Consider the following 18,075-nt stretch of genomic DNA (forward strand, 5'->3'; position numbering starts at 1 on the left):
GTATGGTATAAAGAAAACTCGAGTAAGCAATGATCCAAGGCTGAATCTTTATATTAGCTACTTACAAATTCTTCTGAATTTACAATAGTTACATTTTCCGTTATTGTTGTCCAACCTTTGTGCTATTATTAACACTTTCAGTTCTTTTGCTGATACTGCATGCTATACACACTATTGTTTTCAAAGATTTAAACGCAGCTATGCTATACACACTATTGTTTTCAAAGATTTAAACGCAGCTAACTCTTGTTCTATCATATTTAAGTGCAATTCAAGTTCAGACTGCTCTTAGTTTCTGAGTATGAATTGGTCAAGGGAATAGCATTGCAATCCCTAAACGTGTTCTGCACCTTTAAGTATATGAGTTAGCAAGAGGTCATAGTATTGGAAAATAGTACTAGTAATGTAATTCATTGTGCTGTTTTGGCATATTCTTGTCTTGGCAACATGCAAGATAATTCATATGCTAAGTCATATGCTGTTAGATCATTGTTGATATTTATTCAGTCCTAGGGGTTCATATATGTCCTCTTTTTTTTTGAAAATTGACTGTCAATACAGAAAGCTCAGAACACTTGACTAAAAGTTACAAATCTCATAGCATCTCCACATCCTTTCGCAATAATTGATTATCAATACAAATTAATTGAATCAAGATGCAGCTTGGCTTATTCCCAGGGACTACATAGCTTCATAGGTTTACAGACTGATGCTAGATATGGTCTTGCATCTCCATCTCCATCTCAGAAATCCTAGATGTTTCATATTTTGAAAAGGCTACTTCTGCTTTTCGTTTCTTTCTACCAACATGAAAGGCATATGACATGTTTGAGGTCCCTGTGTTTGATCGCTGCAGGCTGACCCATTAGTAGCTGGTAGTTTCCTGGGGCCATTCACATTCAGATGTCACTTTCCTAGTATTGTTAGGCTTCAGTCACCTCGCAAGGTCACTCATTTAGTAGCATCGTAGTTCTTATTTGGTCACTAATCAATACTTTTTTTTTCAAAAACCATGTTTCTAAGTTCTTACATCATTTTTTTTACAAATTCAACATGTGTATATGCTTTAGCAATCACTCCTATACTTGTATACCATCTCATTTCCTAATAGAAATGAGTTAGTACCTGCAGACGTTCTCTGTCCATTCCCCAGCTGAAACAAATAGAGTGTGCACTAGCTTATCACTAGTATTCCCTATGACCATCATGGTGTTCAAACAGAGGTAGCTGGTTCAACTAATACACTAGCTTTTCTGTATATCTAGTTTTTGTTTGGAGTTGACATGTCACTAAGTTCTAGATGATTTCAGATTTACTGATTCAATGTTCTGTTATCATTTCAGGAAGTGTGCAGTGCTTGAATTTGTATAGTGCGCCTTCTCGTCTTTGGCTCTTGCAATAAAAAAAGGGCGTACCCAGTGCCGTAGGCTTCCCGCACAAGCTCAAAACTAGTCAGCTGGGAAGGCTTCAGAAGCTGTCAGGACACCAGGCACTGAGAATGCTACTTCCGAACTTGTCCAGCTTTACTTTATTGCATGATATTGGGCGCGCTTAGAATACGCTGAACTTGCTGTAACAGAATTTGCTACACTCGGTGCTTTGTTTCATCGAAATAAAGTGGGGAAACCTTGTTTCTAAAAAAAATATTTGCAAGCTCTAAACTAGTGGTGTTCATCAACAGCAATCAGTGCTTATGTGTTGAACCACAATCTAGCTCTTGCAATGCCATCTATTGAGCCTAAGAACACGTGATCATACCCTCATTGACACCGATTTGTTTTGTACATCTTAATTTGTACACATGGATCCAAGCACCAATCACAGCAAGGGGAGAGCTCTCCGCATAGGGACTTACCTGCAGTGGGTTGGGGGGGGGGGGGGGGGGAGACGACGCGGCCGCCGCCGTCGCACCTCGGCTGCCAGGCGGGGGGAGGGGGCGGTGGGTCTTGCCGGCTACGGGTGCAGCGGTGCCTCCGACCGCCGCCAGCACGAGCTGCTGCAGCGGGGGCGGGGGCGGAGGTAGGCCGACGCCGACGGCGGGTAAGACGGCGGGGCTGAGTGGCCGAAGGCGAGGGCGAGCGCGACCGGGAGTGGGCGAGGGCGCCGTGCGGATCGGAGCGGATGGGAGTGCGAGCGTGGTAGGAGGGACACGATCACCAGGTGGTTGACCAGCCGTTCGGCTGGGCTGGTGCTGCCGAACGCCTGGGCTGCGGGTGGGCTGATCATCCCAGCCAATCTTGCGAGTTAGATAAGGTGAGGTCATTGCAAACTAACCTTATTATATACTCCCTCCATACTCAAAAAACCTGACGTTTAGGACAGCGACACGGTCTCCAAAACACAACTTTGACTGTTTATTCCTCTAAAAATATTTATCAAAAAGTGATATATGTATACTTTCATAAAAGTATTTTTCAAAACAAATCTATTCATATAATTTTTACATTTTCAAACTCAACAACTTGAGAGTTATTCATGATTTATATTCTTAAGGTTTGACTCAAATCTTGTCCTAAACGTCAATTTTTTTGAGTATGGAGGGAGTATTCTTTTGCAGTTTGCAATAGATATGTTAAGTAACGATAGTTGCAGCTAAGGTAGGTCATTGCAAACTCAGATACTGTACTTCTATCGTTACTTAACATATCTATTCTTTTGTTCACTCCAACCTTTTATTTTTACTGCAGTGGGAAAGGTAAACCAAAGCCAAAATCAAAGGAATCAGGTTCATGGCTTGATGGTGGCAGAAAAGCCATGATCCAACTAGCTGGGTAACTTTTCCGCAAAAGATTATACAGCTTCTCTTGATGCATTTATTACCCAGTTGCCGATGCAACAGCATGTTGACTTGAAGTTCCTTCTCTTCCCTCTAGACTTCACTTAATATTACAGCCGTCTTTCCTCTAGCAAATGAAAATTTACTCTTAATGTGGAAGGATTAGAAGTTAGATTTAGCTTTAGGATTTTTACACCTTATCCCCACTGATTGACACTTGGGCGATTAATTGGCATGGTCACTCCAAGTGCCCCGCACCTCCTTATGAAGGCAATCTTAATACCTTGTTACCAAGGATTCCCAATGCGAGAATCTGTAATGATTCTGTCGCTGTTCTTCTCCGGGTGCTTATCTGCTAATGCCACGGGGCTGGGGCCATGCGTTCCATACTACTTTAGTGTACAAAGTTGATGTAAGTTTGTTTTGGTCTTGATTGCTCTCTTATGGATGTACTTGGTGTAAATTTCATGTAATTTGTTCCAGTCTTATTCCTTATTTTTTCTTCCTTGAGAAATTAGATTGCTTTGGAGTTTTCTCCTTACCAGTTTCACAGTTTGTATTATTCAATTTTACAGGAGCAACTGTCTCATTTCGCTTGTTGCTATTCTTTCTCCGATTACTGAAACTTTTATATAAGCTGAACTATATCTGGATAGCATGTTATGCCAATACTAATTGTAATGGTAACTCTTGATAAGATAACATCTACAGAAATGCTATTAAAAGAAGGATAAGTGTAGAACAACGGGGTTGTGATTCATAGTGATTTCACTTCCCTTTATAAAATCGGTTTCACCTGTTGAAAGAACCTAACTTTGCTATCAAGATATGAAGTTAACGGAAGATGTCCAAGTCGATGAATTACTGGCAAGATTCACCTGAATCAGCGTGCACCGCCCAGCGCTAGGGATGGCAACGGGTATATACCCGTCGGGTAGTGGCCACCCATACCCGTACCCATAAGGATTAAATTTTACTCGTCGGGTTACCCGTACCCGCATACGGGTAAGAAAATGATTCCATACCCGTACCCGTCAAGTAATTTTTACCCGTCGGGTAACCCACACCCGAAATCATACCCGAGTATTATATATAAATATTAGACATTCACATGAAAAATAAATCATTACAAGCTTCATTTCAACAAGTTAATGGCTCATATGGGTTAACATGAGTTAGAGAGGTTTCAACAATATATATACTAGGTGGGTTTAATTGGATTTGAGCTAAATTCATAGATCATATGGGCTAAAATGAGTTAGATAGTTAGGCTCGTTTGTTTTTCCTGCGGGTATTTCTTACCCACGGGTACGCGGGTATGGGTAGTATAAACACACACCCGTACCCGTCATACCCAATGGGTATAGGATTTTGTCCAATAATGTACCCACGGGTAGAAAAATCATTCCATACCCACCTTGTCGGGTAAAACCCGTCGGGTACTCGGATTTCGGGTACCCATTGTCTTCCCTACCCAGCGCTGGCTGCAAACTCGCCAGCCGAACAGCATGAACTAGTAGCCTGCACTCGGGCGTTCATAGGCCAAGCAAGACATGATCCAGCTATCTACCTGCGAGCTAATTAATGATTCTATTGTTCATTGTCAGGTTTTCTTTATACAAAAACGAATACTCCATCCCCACAACCCAGCCTTTTACATGATTCGCTCAGTGCACAGGCCTAAGCTACACAGGAGGCTCCTCCAGCAAAGAGTTAGCATCCACAAAAACAATTGCTGAGCTACAGAAGCTACAACGACGGCCTCATATTACACATGCATATATGTACGTTTCGAATAGCCCAACTGTGAGTGTAACTGCCAAGGAGGGAGCTGACGAAAGCTGTATGGACGGTGGTGACACATGCAAAATTGATCCAGAACCAAGATCCTTGTGTCACGCCAGCAACAGCCATGAGTGTTTCCTCAATAAATACGGCGATCCGTGAGTGAGACCATTTCCAGCGCATGTCATTCAGTGTGGGCTCCCGTTTGTGTAGAAACCATCCGGACTATGTGCCTCCATCTCAGCAAGCATCACGGACTTTGCCCTCTGGTATCTATTCCATTTTGCTGAGATTGCCGATATGGCTGCAGTCAAAAAATTGTAAGTTTCAGACAGTGGCTTCAGTGAGTGTTTAGTGCCTGAATCTTTGAACCAACCTAGACTAAAATGATTTGAAGATAAACCTAGACTAAAATGATTTGAAGATAAAGATTAGCAACAGCAAATTTTTGGAAGCCTTGAATCTTTGAACACCCTTATTATGGCATATGATGGAATTTAAGCAAGTTTAAGTCACATATGATGTTCATCTGCAGATATGCAGATGGAGAGAAGTTAATTGAAAATGCATACTTACAAGTCAAATCTTGAGGGAACTCAAAGTCATAGTCATATGGGCCCCTTCTGATGCACAGAATGTAGACCACTATAAGTATGACAAGAAGAACGAACCCGAATGATGCTCCAAGTGCAATTTTGCCAGTTTTGTTCAACCCTCCTTTCTCCCAGAATAATGCACAAGCAGGCAAGGTAGGCACGCCACACAGGCCTTTGTTACCAGAGAGACTGCCAGAAGAATGCATGTTTGTAAGAGACAAAAATGAAATGCAAGCAAACATACATGATTCATGAGCAAGTGCGTGTCTATCTTGCATCCACTAGCATGGTACATTATCTATCTGCTCACGTCACTGCTCACCCTTTGCACTCAAACTGATCTACTTTGATGGCAAGAGGTAGAATAAATGGATAAATTCAGATCAAAGTAGCACGCAGTGCAGTTCATTACTAGACCCCAGGTAACTAGTCAATGCCTTCATATTCTTCTCAGGAATAGCTTATTTTCATTAGCCAATCAGTTTTTCCTAGGGGTGTCAATTAGTGACCTGTTATGCACGGGAAGGTCTACGAGAGGCGCAAGAAGAGAACGCAGGCGCCGCCAGCCGTGCCGGACGGGGAACAGTTGGCCGATCAAGGTGGCTAACCTTTAGGAGTTTGTTTCCTTTTTAGTTGGATTTTGTTAAGAGATATTCCTTAGGAGTTTGAGTCGGTTATGTCAAGCAGCGCTTGAGCTAGCTTATATATATGGTATTAGCTTGTATCTAGGGATTTTATCAAATTGAGTTACATCTCATATCCCGTTACTCCTACGTACAAGGGAGCAGCCCTGCCCCCTGGCTGCCGCGCCGCCGCCGACGGCGTCGAGGCGGCGGCCTAAGGGTCCAGGGCCACGCCCGTCCACTTCTCACGAGTACAATCTACGCCATCCTCCTCCCTCCAACATCCCCGTCCATAACAATCTGGTATCAGGAATGCCGGGTGACGATGGAGATGCAGTGGAGTCCCTCAACAAATCCATCCAGAAGCTCTCAGATCAGATGGCCGGCCTCTCCAAGGATTTTAAGGCCTTGAAGCCGCTCATCCCGGCGGTGAACGAACTCGTCAAGCTTCCCGCTGCGATGAAATCCCTCACGGGTTCTGTCAAGGATGCCGAGCAGCAAACCGCAGCCCTCAATTTGGCCGTAGCCAAGCTCGAGGGTTCCGGGTCCAGCAAGATCGCCAAAGCCGTTGGCAAGGCGAAGAAGAAGTATGGCTCGGCAACGGAAGGCGACGCCAAGGGCTAGATCGATGCGGAGGACGGGACGTCCGGGACCGAGGGCGAGGGTGGCGATCCGTCGGACCCGTCGTCCTTCTCTGAGGGATCCCGTTCGCCCTCACCTTGGCGTCGACGTCGCTCGGACCGTGACCGAGACTCTCGCCGCCGTTTCCGTGACGACGACGGGGAAGACCGGCTCCAAACGCGGATCCTAAAGATTGACTTTCCGACATATGACGGTGCCGGTGACCTGTTGATTTGGCTCAATCGCTGCGAGATCTACTTTTGCGGCAACCAAACCCCGTCACGTCGGCACGTCTGGATGGCATCCTTGCACATGACGGAGTCGGCCCAGCTGTGGTACTACAAGTACGAGATGAACAACGGCGAGCCGTCGTGGCGCGACTTCATCCGGCTCGTCCAGAAGCGGTTTGGGCCAACCATGACCGACACACCACTTGGGAGTCTGGCCTTGCTGCGCCACGCCAGGAACATCGCCGACTACTCCAACAAGTTCATGCACCTGGCGTGTCGCGAGGCGGAGCTCTCTGAACTCCAACAGGTCCATCTATTCGTGGCTGGCCTACAAGAACCCTTGAAGACCGACGTGGGTCTCCGAGCGCCCAAGACGCTGGATGATGCCATCATGTACGCCCGGGCATATGAGTAGCGGCAGTCGTCGCGACCGCCGTGGCGCCCGTCGCCGCGGTCCGCACTGCAGTCCAGCACCTCGACCCCGACGCCAGAACACTCGACGACACCGGGCCTTGGGGGTTCACTTCCACCTTGGGGTCCCGTCCGCCGGCGCCTCACGCCGTCTGAGATGGACCAGCGGAAGAAAGACGGCCTCTGTTACTTCTGCGACGACAAGTACGTCCCCGGCCACCGGTGCAAAAAGCACTACAGAATGGAGCTGGTCGCGTACCACGACCAGGACGACGACGACCCGAAGGCGGAGGCGAGCGACGGGGAGCACTCCCTACATGCGCTCCTGGCCCTCCAGACCCTCCTCCCCGCAACTGAAGGTCCGGTGGTCTCCGTCCGCGCGTACACTGGCGTCCGCTCTCGGTACCGCACGCTCAAGCTGCACGTCCACCTGGGCGGCCTCAAGCTAGTGGTGCTCGTCGACACGGGCTCCACCAACAACTTCATCGTTGAGCGCGTGGCGGCGCATCTCGGCTTGACTACCCTACCCAGCACCGGCCGCAACGTCCGGATCGGCGATGGTGAGTTGGTGACCATGTCCGGAGCACGGGGGTCATCCCGGGCCTGCCTGTGGTGGTGGGAAGCCTAGCAGCGGACGAGCACTTCGGCATCGACTTCCACACCCTCCCGCTGGGTGGCTATGACGTGATCCTTGGCGTCAAGTGGCTCCTACAGCCTCTACCAGTCCCGTCAACGGTATGGGCTGACATCGCCATAGATTTCGTCGAGGGTGTACCACGTGTGAACGGCAAGTCCGTCATTCTCACGGTGGTGGATCGCTTCTCGAAGTATGCTCACTTCATGCCGCTCGCCCACCCCTACACGGCGACATCGGTGGCGCGCGTGTTCTTCGACGAGGTGGTGCGCCTCCACGGCATGCCGGCCTCCATCGTCAGCGACCGCGACCCTGCCTTCACCAGATAGCGCGAGCTCTTCCGTCTGTGTGGGGTGCAGTTGCAGTACTCTACGGCGCTCCACCCCCAGTCGGATGGCCAGTTGGAAGCAACGAATAAGATCATCATAATGTACCTACGGTGCTTGACGGGGGATAGACCGCGGCAGTGGCTTCGTTGGCTTCCTTGGGCGGAGTATTGTTATAACTCCTCCTTTCAAGCTTCTCTCAAGACGTCGCCGTTCAGGGTTGTGTACGGCTGTGATCCACCTACCATCGCGGCGTATGGGCCTGGTGAGTCCAAGCTGCCGGCAGTGGAGCAACAGACGATGGAGCGTGATGAGTTCCTCGCTGAGATCAAGGACCGACTGGAGCAGGCGCAGCAACATGCAAAGTTCCAGTATGACAAGACGCACCGGCAAGTGGAGTTCCAGGTGGGTGATTGGGTGCTCTTGAGGCTATTACACCGGCCGATGGCGTCTCTCAGTGATAACCGGGGGCGAGGGAAGCTGGGCCAGCGGTATTTTGGCCCCTATAAGATCCTCGAGAAGATTGGCTCGGTCGCCTACCGTTTGCAGTTGCCGGCGGGAGCTCGCTTACATGATGTGTTTCACGTGGGGCTCTTGAAGCCGTTCATGGGCGATCCCCCGGAGCAAGTCAGGCCGTTGCCCCCTATACATCACGGCCGGGCATGCAGTGAACCGGAGAAGGTGCTACGGGGTCGTTTGGCTCGCGGGACATATGAACTGCTCGTTCAATTGAAGGGTGCTGATGCAATGGCTACTTCGTGGGTACCATTGACTGAGTTTCGTAGTCTCTATCCGGCGTTCCAGCTCGAGGACGAGCTGCTTCTCCAGGGAGGGAGAGATGTTATGCACGGGAAGGTCTACGAGAGGCGCAAGAAGAGAACGCAGGCGCCGCCAGCCGTGCCGGACAGGGAACAGTTGGCCGATCAAGGTGGCTAACATTTAGGAGTTTGTTTCCTTTTTAGTTGGATTTTATTAAGAGATATTCCTTAGGAGTTTGAGTCGGTTATGTCAAGCAGCGCTTGAGCTAGCTTATATATATGGTCTTAGCTTGTATCTAGGGATTTTATCAAATCGAGTTACATCTCATACCCCGTTACTCCTACATACAAGGGAGCAGCCCTGCCCCCTGGCTGCCGCGCCGCCGACGGCGGCGTCGAGGCAGCGGCCTAAGGGTCCAGGGCCACGCCCGTCCACTTCTCACGAGTACAATCTACGCCATCCTCCTCCCTCCAACATCCCCGTCCATAACATGACCCTTAGGTGCACCTCCAACCCTCTTTAGTTCAAAATTTTGTACTACTTCTCCAAAATCAGATCTTATTTTGGAAAATTAGAACAAAATTTTGAACTAAAGAGGGTTGGAGGTGCACCTAAGGATCACCAATTTGCACCCCTAGTTTTCCCCCTTGTTACCAGTATTAGAGAGATCAGATACCTCTATCTTGTCAGAGCAAATAATTTTGAAAAATTGGTTTAGTTACCTGTGAGATTTATATTCAAACATAATACAACCTAAACCCTCAGGACCCTGGAACTAAATTGAGACTATCAGATTAACGGTTCACAGCATGAGCATAGTAACTCTTAAGGAAATAACAACTGGATATATCTGGCATTATGGGTGCAAAGTTGAAGTTTTGCTTCCATGATAGTAAAAGATATCTTACTCTATGACACCACCATGTAAGCCAATCGAGTAAAGTCTTTCTGGAACTTGCCCATCGAGTTGATTGTTGTTTAGTAAACTGCATCAGAAGTACTAACTAGTAAATCGGTATACATACTTAGAGATATGTTGCAAAAGGCTGCAGCAAACAAATTCAAATAGTAGTTTTAGAATATACTTACGCAGTTTGTAACTTGGACGAACCTATGGTGCCAGGAATGCTTCCAGTAAACTCATTCGATGACAGATCCCTAAGAAACCAACAAGACATGCATAATGACAACACTCATATAAACCAAGCTTTTGATTTATAAGAGAACCAGGTTTTGTAGATGCACCAGGGTTACAAGATTGTAGACAACTACTGCTTAGGGATTGCAAACATGAACAGAAATAGTAAACAGAATAAGTAGTCACAAAAAAGGAAAAACACATGCAAAACTTTTAAGGTACTTACTAATCCAATATTTTTTGTGCTACATAGGTCAATTGTACCAAATTATTATCTTATAAATCTTAGGTTGAAGAGTCAATGTTAGGTTGTCTCAGTATCATGTATGCCATTATCTACCATCAACATATTGCAGAAGAATGATAGCTGCAGTGATAGCACAACATAATTTCATTTTTTTGCTGTATTACTATTTTGCATCTCATGCAAAAAGAAGAAAACATGTACTTACAGTGACACAAGTGAAGGTTGGCCTAAACCAGGTGGTAAGCTTCCTGTCAGTGAATTATAGCTCAAGTTCCTGACCAAGCGGAAGATACTACATTAGCTACCAAGGCTGGGTAACATACAGTTCACTATAGAAGTAAGTTGAAAAGCACTTGAAATAAGCTAGAAGAAAGAATTCCCGGCAAAGGTACAAGCATGTATAAAAAATTGGCAATTGTAAACAATATAAACTTCTCAATTTAGACAGAACATACTATTAAGCAGGTATCCATGTGCACCTGGTGCCAATGGTAATCAGAAACAGGATAATTGAACCTTCTGAGGTATTTAATTTTGTACCCAAGCCCTACTGCCAGACATTCACCTGCCTGAAACATGAACAGGCTCTAGATCCCCTAATAATATGATTAAGATCAACTTGAGCTGGTGGATCAAGTTGGGTTTCAGCTCTAGCTTACCCCATATTGCTTGGGACTAAAATGTCGTTGTTGCTGCTGCTGCCCTACTGCCAGAAATTCCTGACCCCTATGAAATAGCCCACTGTTTTTGTTCGGAAACCTCTTTTCATTTTTTTTTTGGCATAGTAGCAGCTGAGCACAGATGCAGGGCAACCTAACCATTAAGCTCATTCAGGGTATGCTATCATGCCTGCCCATGTCAAGGATGTTAACGAATGCTATTCATAGTGCTCTACAGAGTGAAGACTAACATCTCGATATCCTTTCATGCTGTATCCATGTGCACCTGGTCCTATCTAACTTAACATTTCAGAGTTCTTTCATTTCCAGGTGATACTCTGCACTGCTATTCCTGGTCAGCATTTTTCATGACAAGCATTTTTCTTTAGTTCTGATGAACAAAATGCTATACTAATATGACAATATTTATATGAGTTTCTTGCATACCGATAATACTCCAAACAATTTAAGTCTGCATGTTGTTGTTTCTCGTATGCAATCTTGGCAAGCTAAGTTGTCAACAGAAAGACAGGAACATACATATGCAAAAAGTTTAAACTTTAACGATGGATTGCATCAAATTGATTTCAACTGGTGTGTGAAATGATACTTACAAGCTTACCAAGTCTTTGAGATGACTTATTTCATCTGTGATGAAACCTTTTAGTCCTTGACTTGCCAGATCCCTGTAGACGGCAATAGCAACAACATACAAGTTATAACAAAAAAAACTCGACCTGCAAGGGGCAAGCCGCCCCCCGGGCATTAATGTAAGAAGAAGACCTCTCACGCAGGCCGAGAAAACCCCCGAACCCCTGCCCCACCCTTACACAGGGGCACTGTAACCCATACCGTAACCCGTGTGAGAGCGGGCCGGGGTGAGCCGGAACCTATTTCCATGTGCTTTGGCGTGTAGGCAGGCAAAGGGATTTTTTTAACCTCAGCCTGAAATTTGCTCCCACCGGGAGTCGAACCCAGGACCTGAGGAGTGCTACTGAGGCCACCTAACCAATCCGGCTAGGCACAAAAACATGCCAACCTTTCACCACATTTAGTAGAATAGTCCTCTGACACTTCTGGCCAAAATTTCCATTCAACCTCACATGCTGATACTGATGTACATTTTTTCTCGAAAGACGATACTGATGTACATAAATGCTACGTCACAGGACAAGATACTGGCAGCTACTAGCACTCAAATTAACAACTGAAAGCCCGGTAACTTAAGCAACCAAACTACAACTTGAATTGTGCAGTTAAAATTTTTAGGGTAACTTAAATTTTGATGACTATTGGAGTGATTCTCAGCTGAGAAACTAAATTAGACAGATTGTTGGTACGTCTACTTTTCTGATAAATATATTTCCACTACAGCCGAAGGCAAACACCAGAACCTTTTCGATGAAAAATGGTCAGTGTCACAGAAGTACACTTTTGTGATAAGAATTAACATCTAATTAAACACATGATAACATGCAGAAATAACCCAATGAAACACATCCCAGATGAAAACAGCGATATCAGAAGATTTGGTATATACTTACAATTGGGTGATCACAAGTCCTTTATCACCGCGATGGCAAGTGACTCCCTCCCATGCATCCCACGCCCTCGGAGCACATGGGTCACCATTCCAGCCCATCCTTGCAGGAATTTTGAGCGACTCCTTCAGTGCCTTCATTGCAGCCACTGCCGAGACCAACTCAAGAAGCTTAGAGAGAAAGCAAGGGGATCAATTTGCGGGTGTCCTAATATTTCATCAATCCAGCACAAAAAAAAAACGTCAAAGGATCATCACCTTGGCTTGGCACCGTTCTCATCTCAAGTGGCACCATCGCATAATTCTCGAGCCCGCAGAGAATCGGCCGTCCCACCACAGGCACAAGATTGACGCTCAACGTGGAGCTCGTCAGGTTCTCCACAACGTAGGTCCACTTGAAGGCCGTGAACCCTCCGACCTGCTTGAAGATGTCGATCCTGGTGACATTCTCCCCCGCCAGCATTACGTCGAACACCCGCTGGCCAGCCGCCCCGATCCCCGCGTCGATCTCCGCGAAATGCAGCCAGACCATGTAGGACAGCCTCGTGTCGACCGGCATGAGGTACTCGATCTCATTGCTGGCGTCGCCGCCCGTGGTGACCGCCGACTCGTACAGCTTGGTTGGGAAGTAGTTGGGCGGCTGGTTGCTGCCGAAAATCTTCCTCCCGCCGGCAGTAATGGCGTCGTACGTGCGGTCGTTGTTCTTGAAATCGACGTCCGCCTGCCACACCCTCGCGAAGGCGTCGGGGTCCTTGGTGAAGCCCGGGCCGAAGAGGCTGTTCCCGCAGGTGACGCGTCCGTAGTTGACGAGGACGAGGTCGGCGCCGGTGGTGGCGCCGTCGTAGGCGAGCGGGTGGACGGGGGCGACCTCGATGGAGGCGACGACGGGCGCGTCGGTGGAGAGCGAGTAGAAGCAGACGTCGGAGGCGGGCTGGGTGGCGGAGGGGAAGATGAGGTCGGAGTAGGCCCCGTAGCGCGCGGCGGGCTCGGGCCAGGGCGAGCGGAAGGAGAGCACGAGCGTGGCAGCCGCGGAGACGTCGAAGGACGGGGTCCGGGCCTTGGAGTCGTAGTTGTCGTAGACGGAGAAGATGCGGAGGTAGTAGCGGCCGGGCGGGAGGGGCAGCGAGTAGCAGGAGGACTTGCCGACCGACGAGGGCGGGAAGAAGCGGAGCGTGCGCTCCTGCGGCTGCGGGAAGCGGTGCGGCTCGGCGACCATCCCCGCGGCCCCGCCGGAGGAGAAGAACTGGTCGGCGAGCCAGAGGCGGCCGAAGGTCGAGGTGAAGTCCGCCGCGCCGCCGCAGTCGATGTTGTAGCTGTGGTTCGCCGCTGGCACGGAGGAGGCGCCCGCGTCAGCATTTGAGTAGTTTGCGGGGCCAATTTGAGCGGGGTCGAGCTGGGCCGAGCGAGAGCTTACCGCCGGAGAGGAAGGGGTCGTCGGAGGCGCGGGCGGCGGCGCCGGCGAGGAGGAGCAGGAACAGCGGGAGCAGCCGCATTGGGGCCGGGATCCCCTGCTCGTGGTGGCGACGGAGAACACAGCTGGAGGAGGAACGGGACGAGGTGAAGCTCTGAACTCTGAAGCGGAGGGGGAGGTTCTGGATCTGGTGGCGTACGCCGTACGGTGATCCGTGATCGGACGGTCGTGCGCGAGGAAGCGGGGCCGGCCCCACGCGGCAGCGGCGAGCTCGGGCGCGCCGGGAGCGGCGAGAAGCGGACAGAGAGCGATGCGGTGAGGAACGGGGGCGCGAATCTGAGGCGGCTTTGGGCGCTTTCCCTTCCGATCCTCCTCCTGTGTCGGCTTCAGCTTGCTGGATGAAGCGCCTTTTGCATGGCACGGCACGTGAGCGGAGTAAAAAAAAATGGCAAGCCGAGGTGGTGGCAGTGGCGCCGGATGCTACCAACGAGCACGCTGCCGTTGAAGCATCTCGCGCAGTAGAGTTGATGCGGGGGCATGGGGACCTGGCTAGCAGCGAGCGATCGGAGACGACGAAGGTCGTGGCTGCGGGCGGATCCAAGAGCGATTAGCCGAAATAATTGGAGAGATGGATGAAGGCCGAGGGCAGGGGACCCTCCCCTGAAGAGTGAAGACGGCAACTCAAGTGGATCTCGGTCTCTGGCAGAGCCACGGCAACCACCACCAAGCAAGCACAGGCAAGCACCAACCAACCCTGCGCAGTGTCAGGCTGCGAGTGTTATCGCGCCGCGATTGCCAGTGCTCGCCAGCCAAACAGCCGCCCCTACTGCAGACCCCGGCCGTGGGCGCACAGCCCCGTCCGCAACGGCGAAACATCATCAACCCCTGGCCGGTTCGCTCGTAGGCCGCCGCGACGTGCGCGGTGGTGCGCTGCATGTCCGTGCGCCGCCCCCGTCAAACCCACCAACCAACCCCACCAGGCCACCAGGTCACAAGCAGCAGTCCAGAGGCTCCAGTCCTATCCTTTTCTTTTTTTTCCTCCCAGGTTTGACTTGAACCCTGCTTCGGGCTCACGAGCACATGGCACTTTTAACATCCATCGACCAGAGCGTGGATCGGACGATACTGCCCGAGTGCGAGTCCCGCGTCGCGCCGTTTCCGTTTGTACCCGGGGGGCACTGGGGCGATTCTAATTTACGGGCGACCGCAGGGAGGCTTCCTACGGTCGATTTCCAGACCATCACTTCTTTTTTCTTTTCTAGTATTTGTTTTCTCATTTTTTGATAAAAAATATTCAAGGAAATTTTTCAAAAAAAAATTTGCAGAGAGAAGGGGAAAACTTTAATGAGAAAAAAATTTGGAAGAGAATATTTTGAGAAAATTGAAAAAAATTGAACAAAAAACTTTTACATCCGAAACCAAAATAAAAATTTTGGGAAAATATGTTTCGTAAAAACTTTTGCATCCAAAACCGAGATAAAAAGATTGGAAAAAAGATTGGTAAAAAAATTTTGCACCCAAAAATTAAAAAAAAAGAAAAAAATGCTACCCTCTTGCGGCCGTCGGTAGCGACGACGGCGAGCGCTCTTGCCACCGCTTCCCCATGCTTCGCGAGCACCCTCGCCGCCGGCTCCCCACCTCCACGACTGGCCTCGCCGCCGCCGCCACCATCCTCCGCAAGCACCTCACCGTCGCCTCCATCCTCCGCGAGCACCCTAGCAGCTGCCTCCACCATCCTCCGTGAGCATCCTCGCTGCCGCCGCCTCCGTCCCTCGCGTCCGCGAGCGAGCCACCGAGCCGCGCTCCCCATCACCGGCCGGCGCGTCGCTAGATCTAGAGCAAGAAAAAAAAGGAAAGAGAGCGGAAGAGGAAAGAGAGCGGAAGAGGAAAGAGAATGGCAGGAGAGGAGAGATCTCACGGGGGGTGCGTGGGGGGGGACTGGGCATAGTCAGTGTTAATAGAGCATTTTCAGAGACGTTTTTATTTTCAGAGGTGTGTATTTTTTATTTTCAGAGGCGTTTTTTGGAAACGCCTCAGAGCTATAGTCAGTGTTAATAGAGCATTTTCAGAGGCGTTTTTTTGCACGCCTCTATTAATCAAAATAAAAAATAAAAAAACAGGCGAGCCCGCCGAGCCCATCTGAGCGGCCGGCCGGCCGCCTGTTGCGCCGCCGCTCGCCATCAGCCATCACGCCGCCGCGCCGCCGCGAGTGGCCCCGCCGTCCCTCCGCTCATCAACCGCGCGTCCACTGCTCCGCCACCTCGCGACCTCCGCCGCACGGCCCTCCACGCCGCCGCCGCCGCACACCATCCGCGGATCCGAGGCAGCGCCGCCGGGGAAGGCCGCAGCCGGCCCGGGCGGATCCGAGGCGCCGCCGCCGGCCTGAGCGGATCCGGGGCGGGGGCGGCGCGGGGAGGGGAGGGGACGGCGCAGGGAGGGGTGACGTCTAGGCGGGGGCGGCGCAGACTCTGTGCGCGGGTGGCATCGGGAGAGGGAGAAGGGAGAGAGAAGAGAAAGAGAGAGGAAGTTAGGGTTTCTTATATACTTCTTTCAGCAACCGGACTCAAATGGGCTTCGATTGGGCCAGTCCATTGACAGAGGTGGTCGTGTTATGTTTGACCGCCTTTGTTAATCGATTTTCTGAGGCGTTTTTCGGAAACACCTCAGTTAATAAAATATGACCGCCTCTGTTAATACAAGGCATTAACAGTGGCGTTTATTTTTTATGCACGCCTCAGAGGCTTTTTTAAGTGTATCGCAAAATCCAGAATTGTAGTAGTGTGGCCTCGCCGCCGCCGCAGCCTCCATCCTCCGCAAGCACCTCACCGTCGCCTCCATCCTCCGTGAGCACCCTAGCAGCTGCCTCCACCATCCTCTGTGAGCATCCTCGCCGCCGCCGCCTCCGTCCCCGCGTCCGTGAGCGAGCCACCGAGCCGCGCTCCCCATCACCGGCCGGCGCGCCGCTAGATCTAGAGCAAGCAAAAAAAGGAAAGAGAGCGGAAGAGGAAAGAGAATGGCAGGAGAGGAGAGATCTCACAGGAGGGAGACTGGAAGAGGGTGGGAAGGAGTCACGTGGTGGGACCCGCCAAGTTGAGAATGACCGTGAATTTGTGTTGGCAGCCAAAATTGCATTGCCGAAGGCCGACCGGTCTGACCGGTCAGGCCGACCGGTCTGACCGATCTGGTCCTGTGCAGTCCGAATAGTGTTAGGGTTTGAATTAAGGAATCCGTTTGTAACTCAATTTGGAAGGGCTACGTCTTCCCCGGCCTATAAATATAAAGGCCACGGCGATTGAGGTCCTTCTACCCAATCGAATAAATCAATTTACACTTTTCCTATTTTTCTCCAAACCCTAGCTTTTCCAACCTCGTGCTGTTCTTTGCTCGTTTCTACGGCGTTCAAGGGCGTCTTGAGTGGCCTGCCGACCTCAAGACAACCCTAGATCTTCGAGCTCCGATGGGGTCCCTCCCGAGCTTGAGGTTCTAGGTCTTCGCGAAGCTTTTTTGCACCCAACCGGTCTGACCGGTTGGCGTGATTGGTCTGACCGGTCGCCGGCGAGCTTCGTCCGGTTGCGATCATTGCGATCTTAAGCATTCTAGCGCTTGTGTGTTGGCCAATTCTACATCAACATACTTTTTGGCGACTCCACTAGGGACAGATCTGAGTTCATCGGGCGCAATAGCCGGTGATAAGGTTGATCCCAAGATAGATGCGACTCTCATTGACATCAAGTACGAAGACATACCTGAGGAGACGCGCAAGTAATTCGAGGCTATGTTCCAGAAGGAACAAGAGGATGCCAAGAATAGATTGCTTGCGTGTTCAAGAAGGAAGAATTCAAGATGCCTACGTTCACACCGCCGCCGAACCCATTACTACGGCTACAGCTGCTGCTTCATCCGCTTCCACTCCAAGCGAGGTAAGTTTTACCTTCGATTCTATCAAGCAGTTTGACGATGTCTTTCTGAGTCTATTCGAGCAGTCACAAAAGTTTACACAAGATATGCTTATCGACTTGAGTATGCAAAACAAGAGGAAGAAAACTGTTAATGATTATTCCACTTTTTTCCCTAACACTAGTCTTTCGGCCGTACCGTCAGAAAATTATTAGTATGGTATGCCGCCGAATTACTTCGCGGGACAGACACCCCCGCCGGGCTCAGTTCGGCCGTCCAGGGCCGAACCGGTCAGATCGGTGCCCCTGCGGGCGGACCGGTCAGACCAGTCACTCAGACCGGTCAGACCGATGCCATGGAGCTCGGTTCTGCATCACAGCCACAAGTCACGCCTCCTCCTGCTTCGGCTGATTATAGCCTGG

At 49.9% G+C, this 18,075-nt stretch overlaps 1 protein-coding gene across 2 annotated transcripts; it reads right to left on the reverse strand.

Annotated features, from left to right (window-relative positions):
- Positions 1-4,343: 4,343 nt before the first annotated feature.
- On the reverse strand, positions 4,344-14,415 carry LOC120674225 (receptor-like protein 4). Of its 2 annotated transcripts, none has more exons than XM_039955369.1 (9): positions 13,760-14,415; positions 12,604-13,671; positions 12,350-12,494; positions 11,420-11,491; positions 10,352-10,420; positions 9,851-9,919; positions 9,670-9,747; positions 5,233-5,346; positions 4,344-4,865 (listed from the first exon to the last, which is right to left on the reverse strand). In XM_039955369.1, the coding sequence occupies exons 1-9, from the start codon at positions 13,836-13,838 to the stop codon at positions 4,835-4,837; spliced, it is 1,725 nt and encodes a 574-aa protein (XP_039811303.1). In that variant the 5' UTR covers positions 13,839-14,415; the 3' UTR covers positions 4,344-4,834. The 2 variants fall into 2 exon arrangements, with proteins under 2 accessions (XP_039811303.1, XP_039811302.1); XM_039955368.1 differs by having other exon boundaries at positions 5,138-5,346; positions 13,760-14,390.
- Between the last annotated feature and the right edge of the window lie 3,660 nt (positions 14,416-18,075).

Source organism: Panicum virgatum, chromosome 5N (assembly GCF_016808335.1).
Source record: "Panicum virgatum strain AP13 chromosome 5N, P.virgatum_v5, whole genome shotgun sequence".
NCBI lineage: Eukaryota > Viridiplantae > Streptophyta > Magnoliopsida > Poales > Poaceae > Panicum > Panicum virgatum.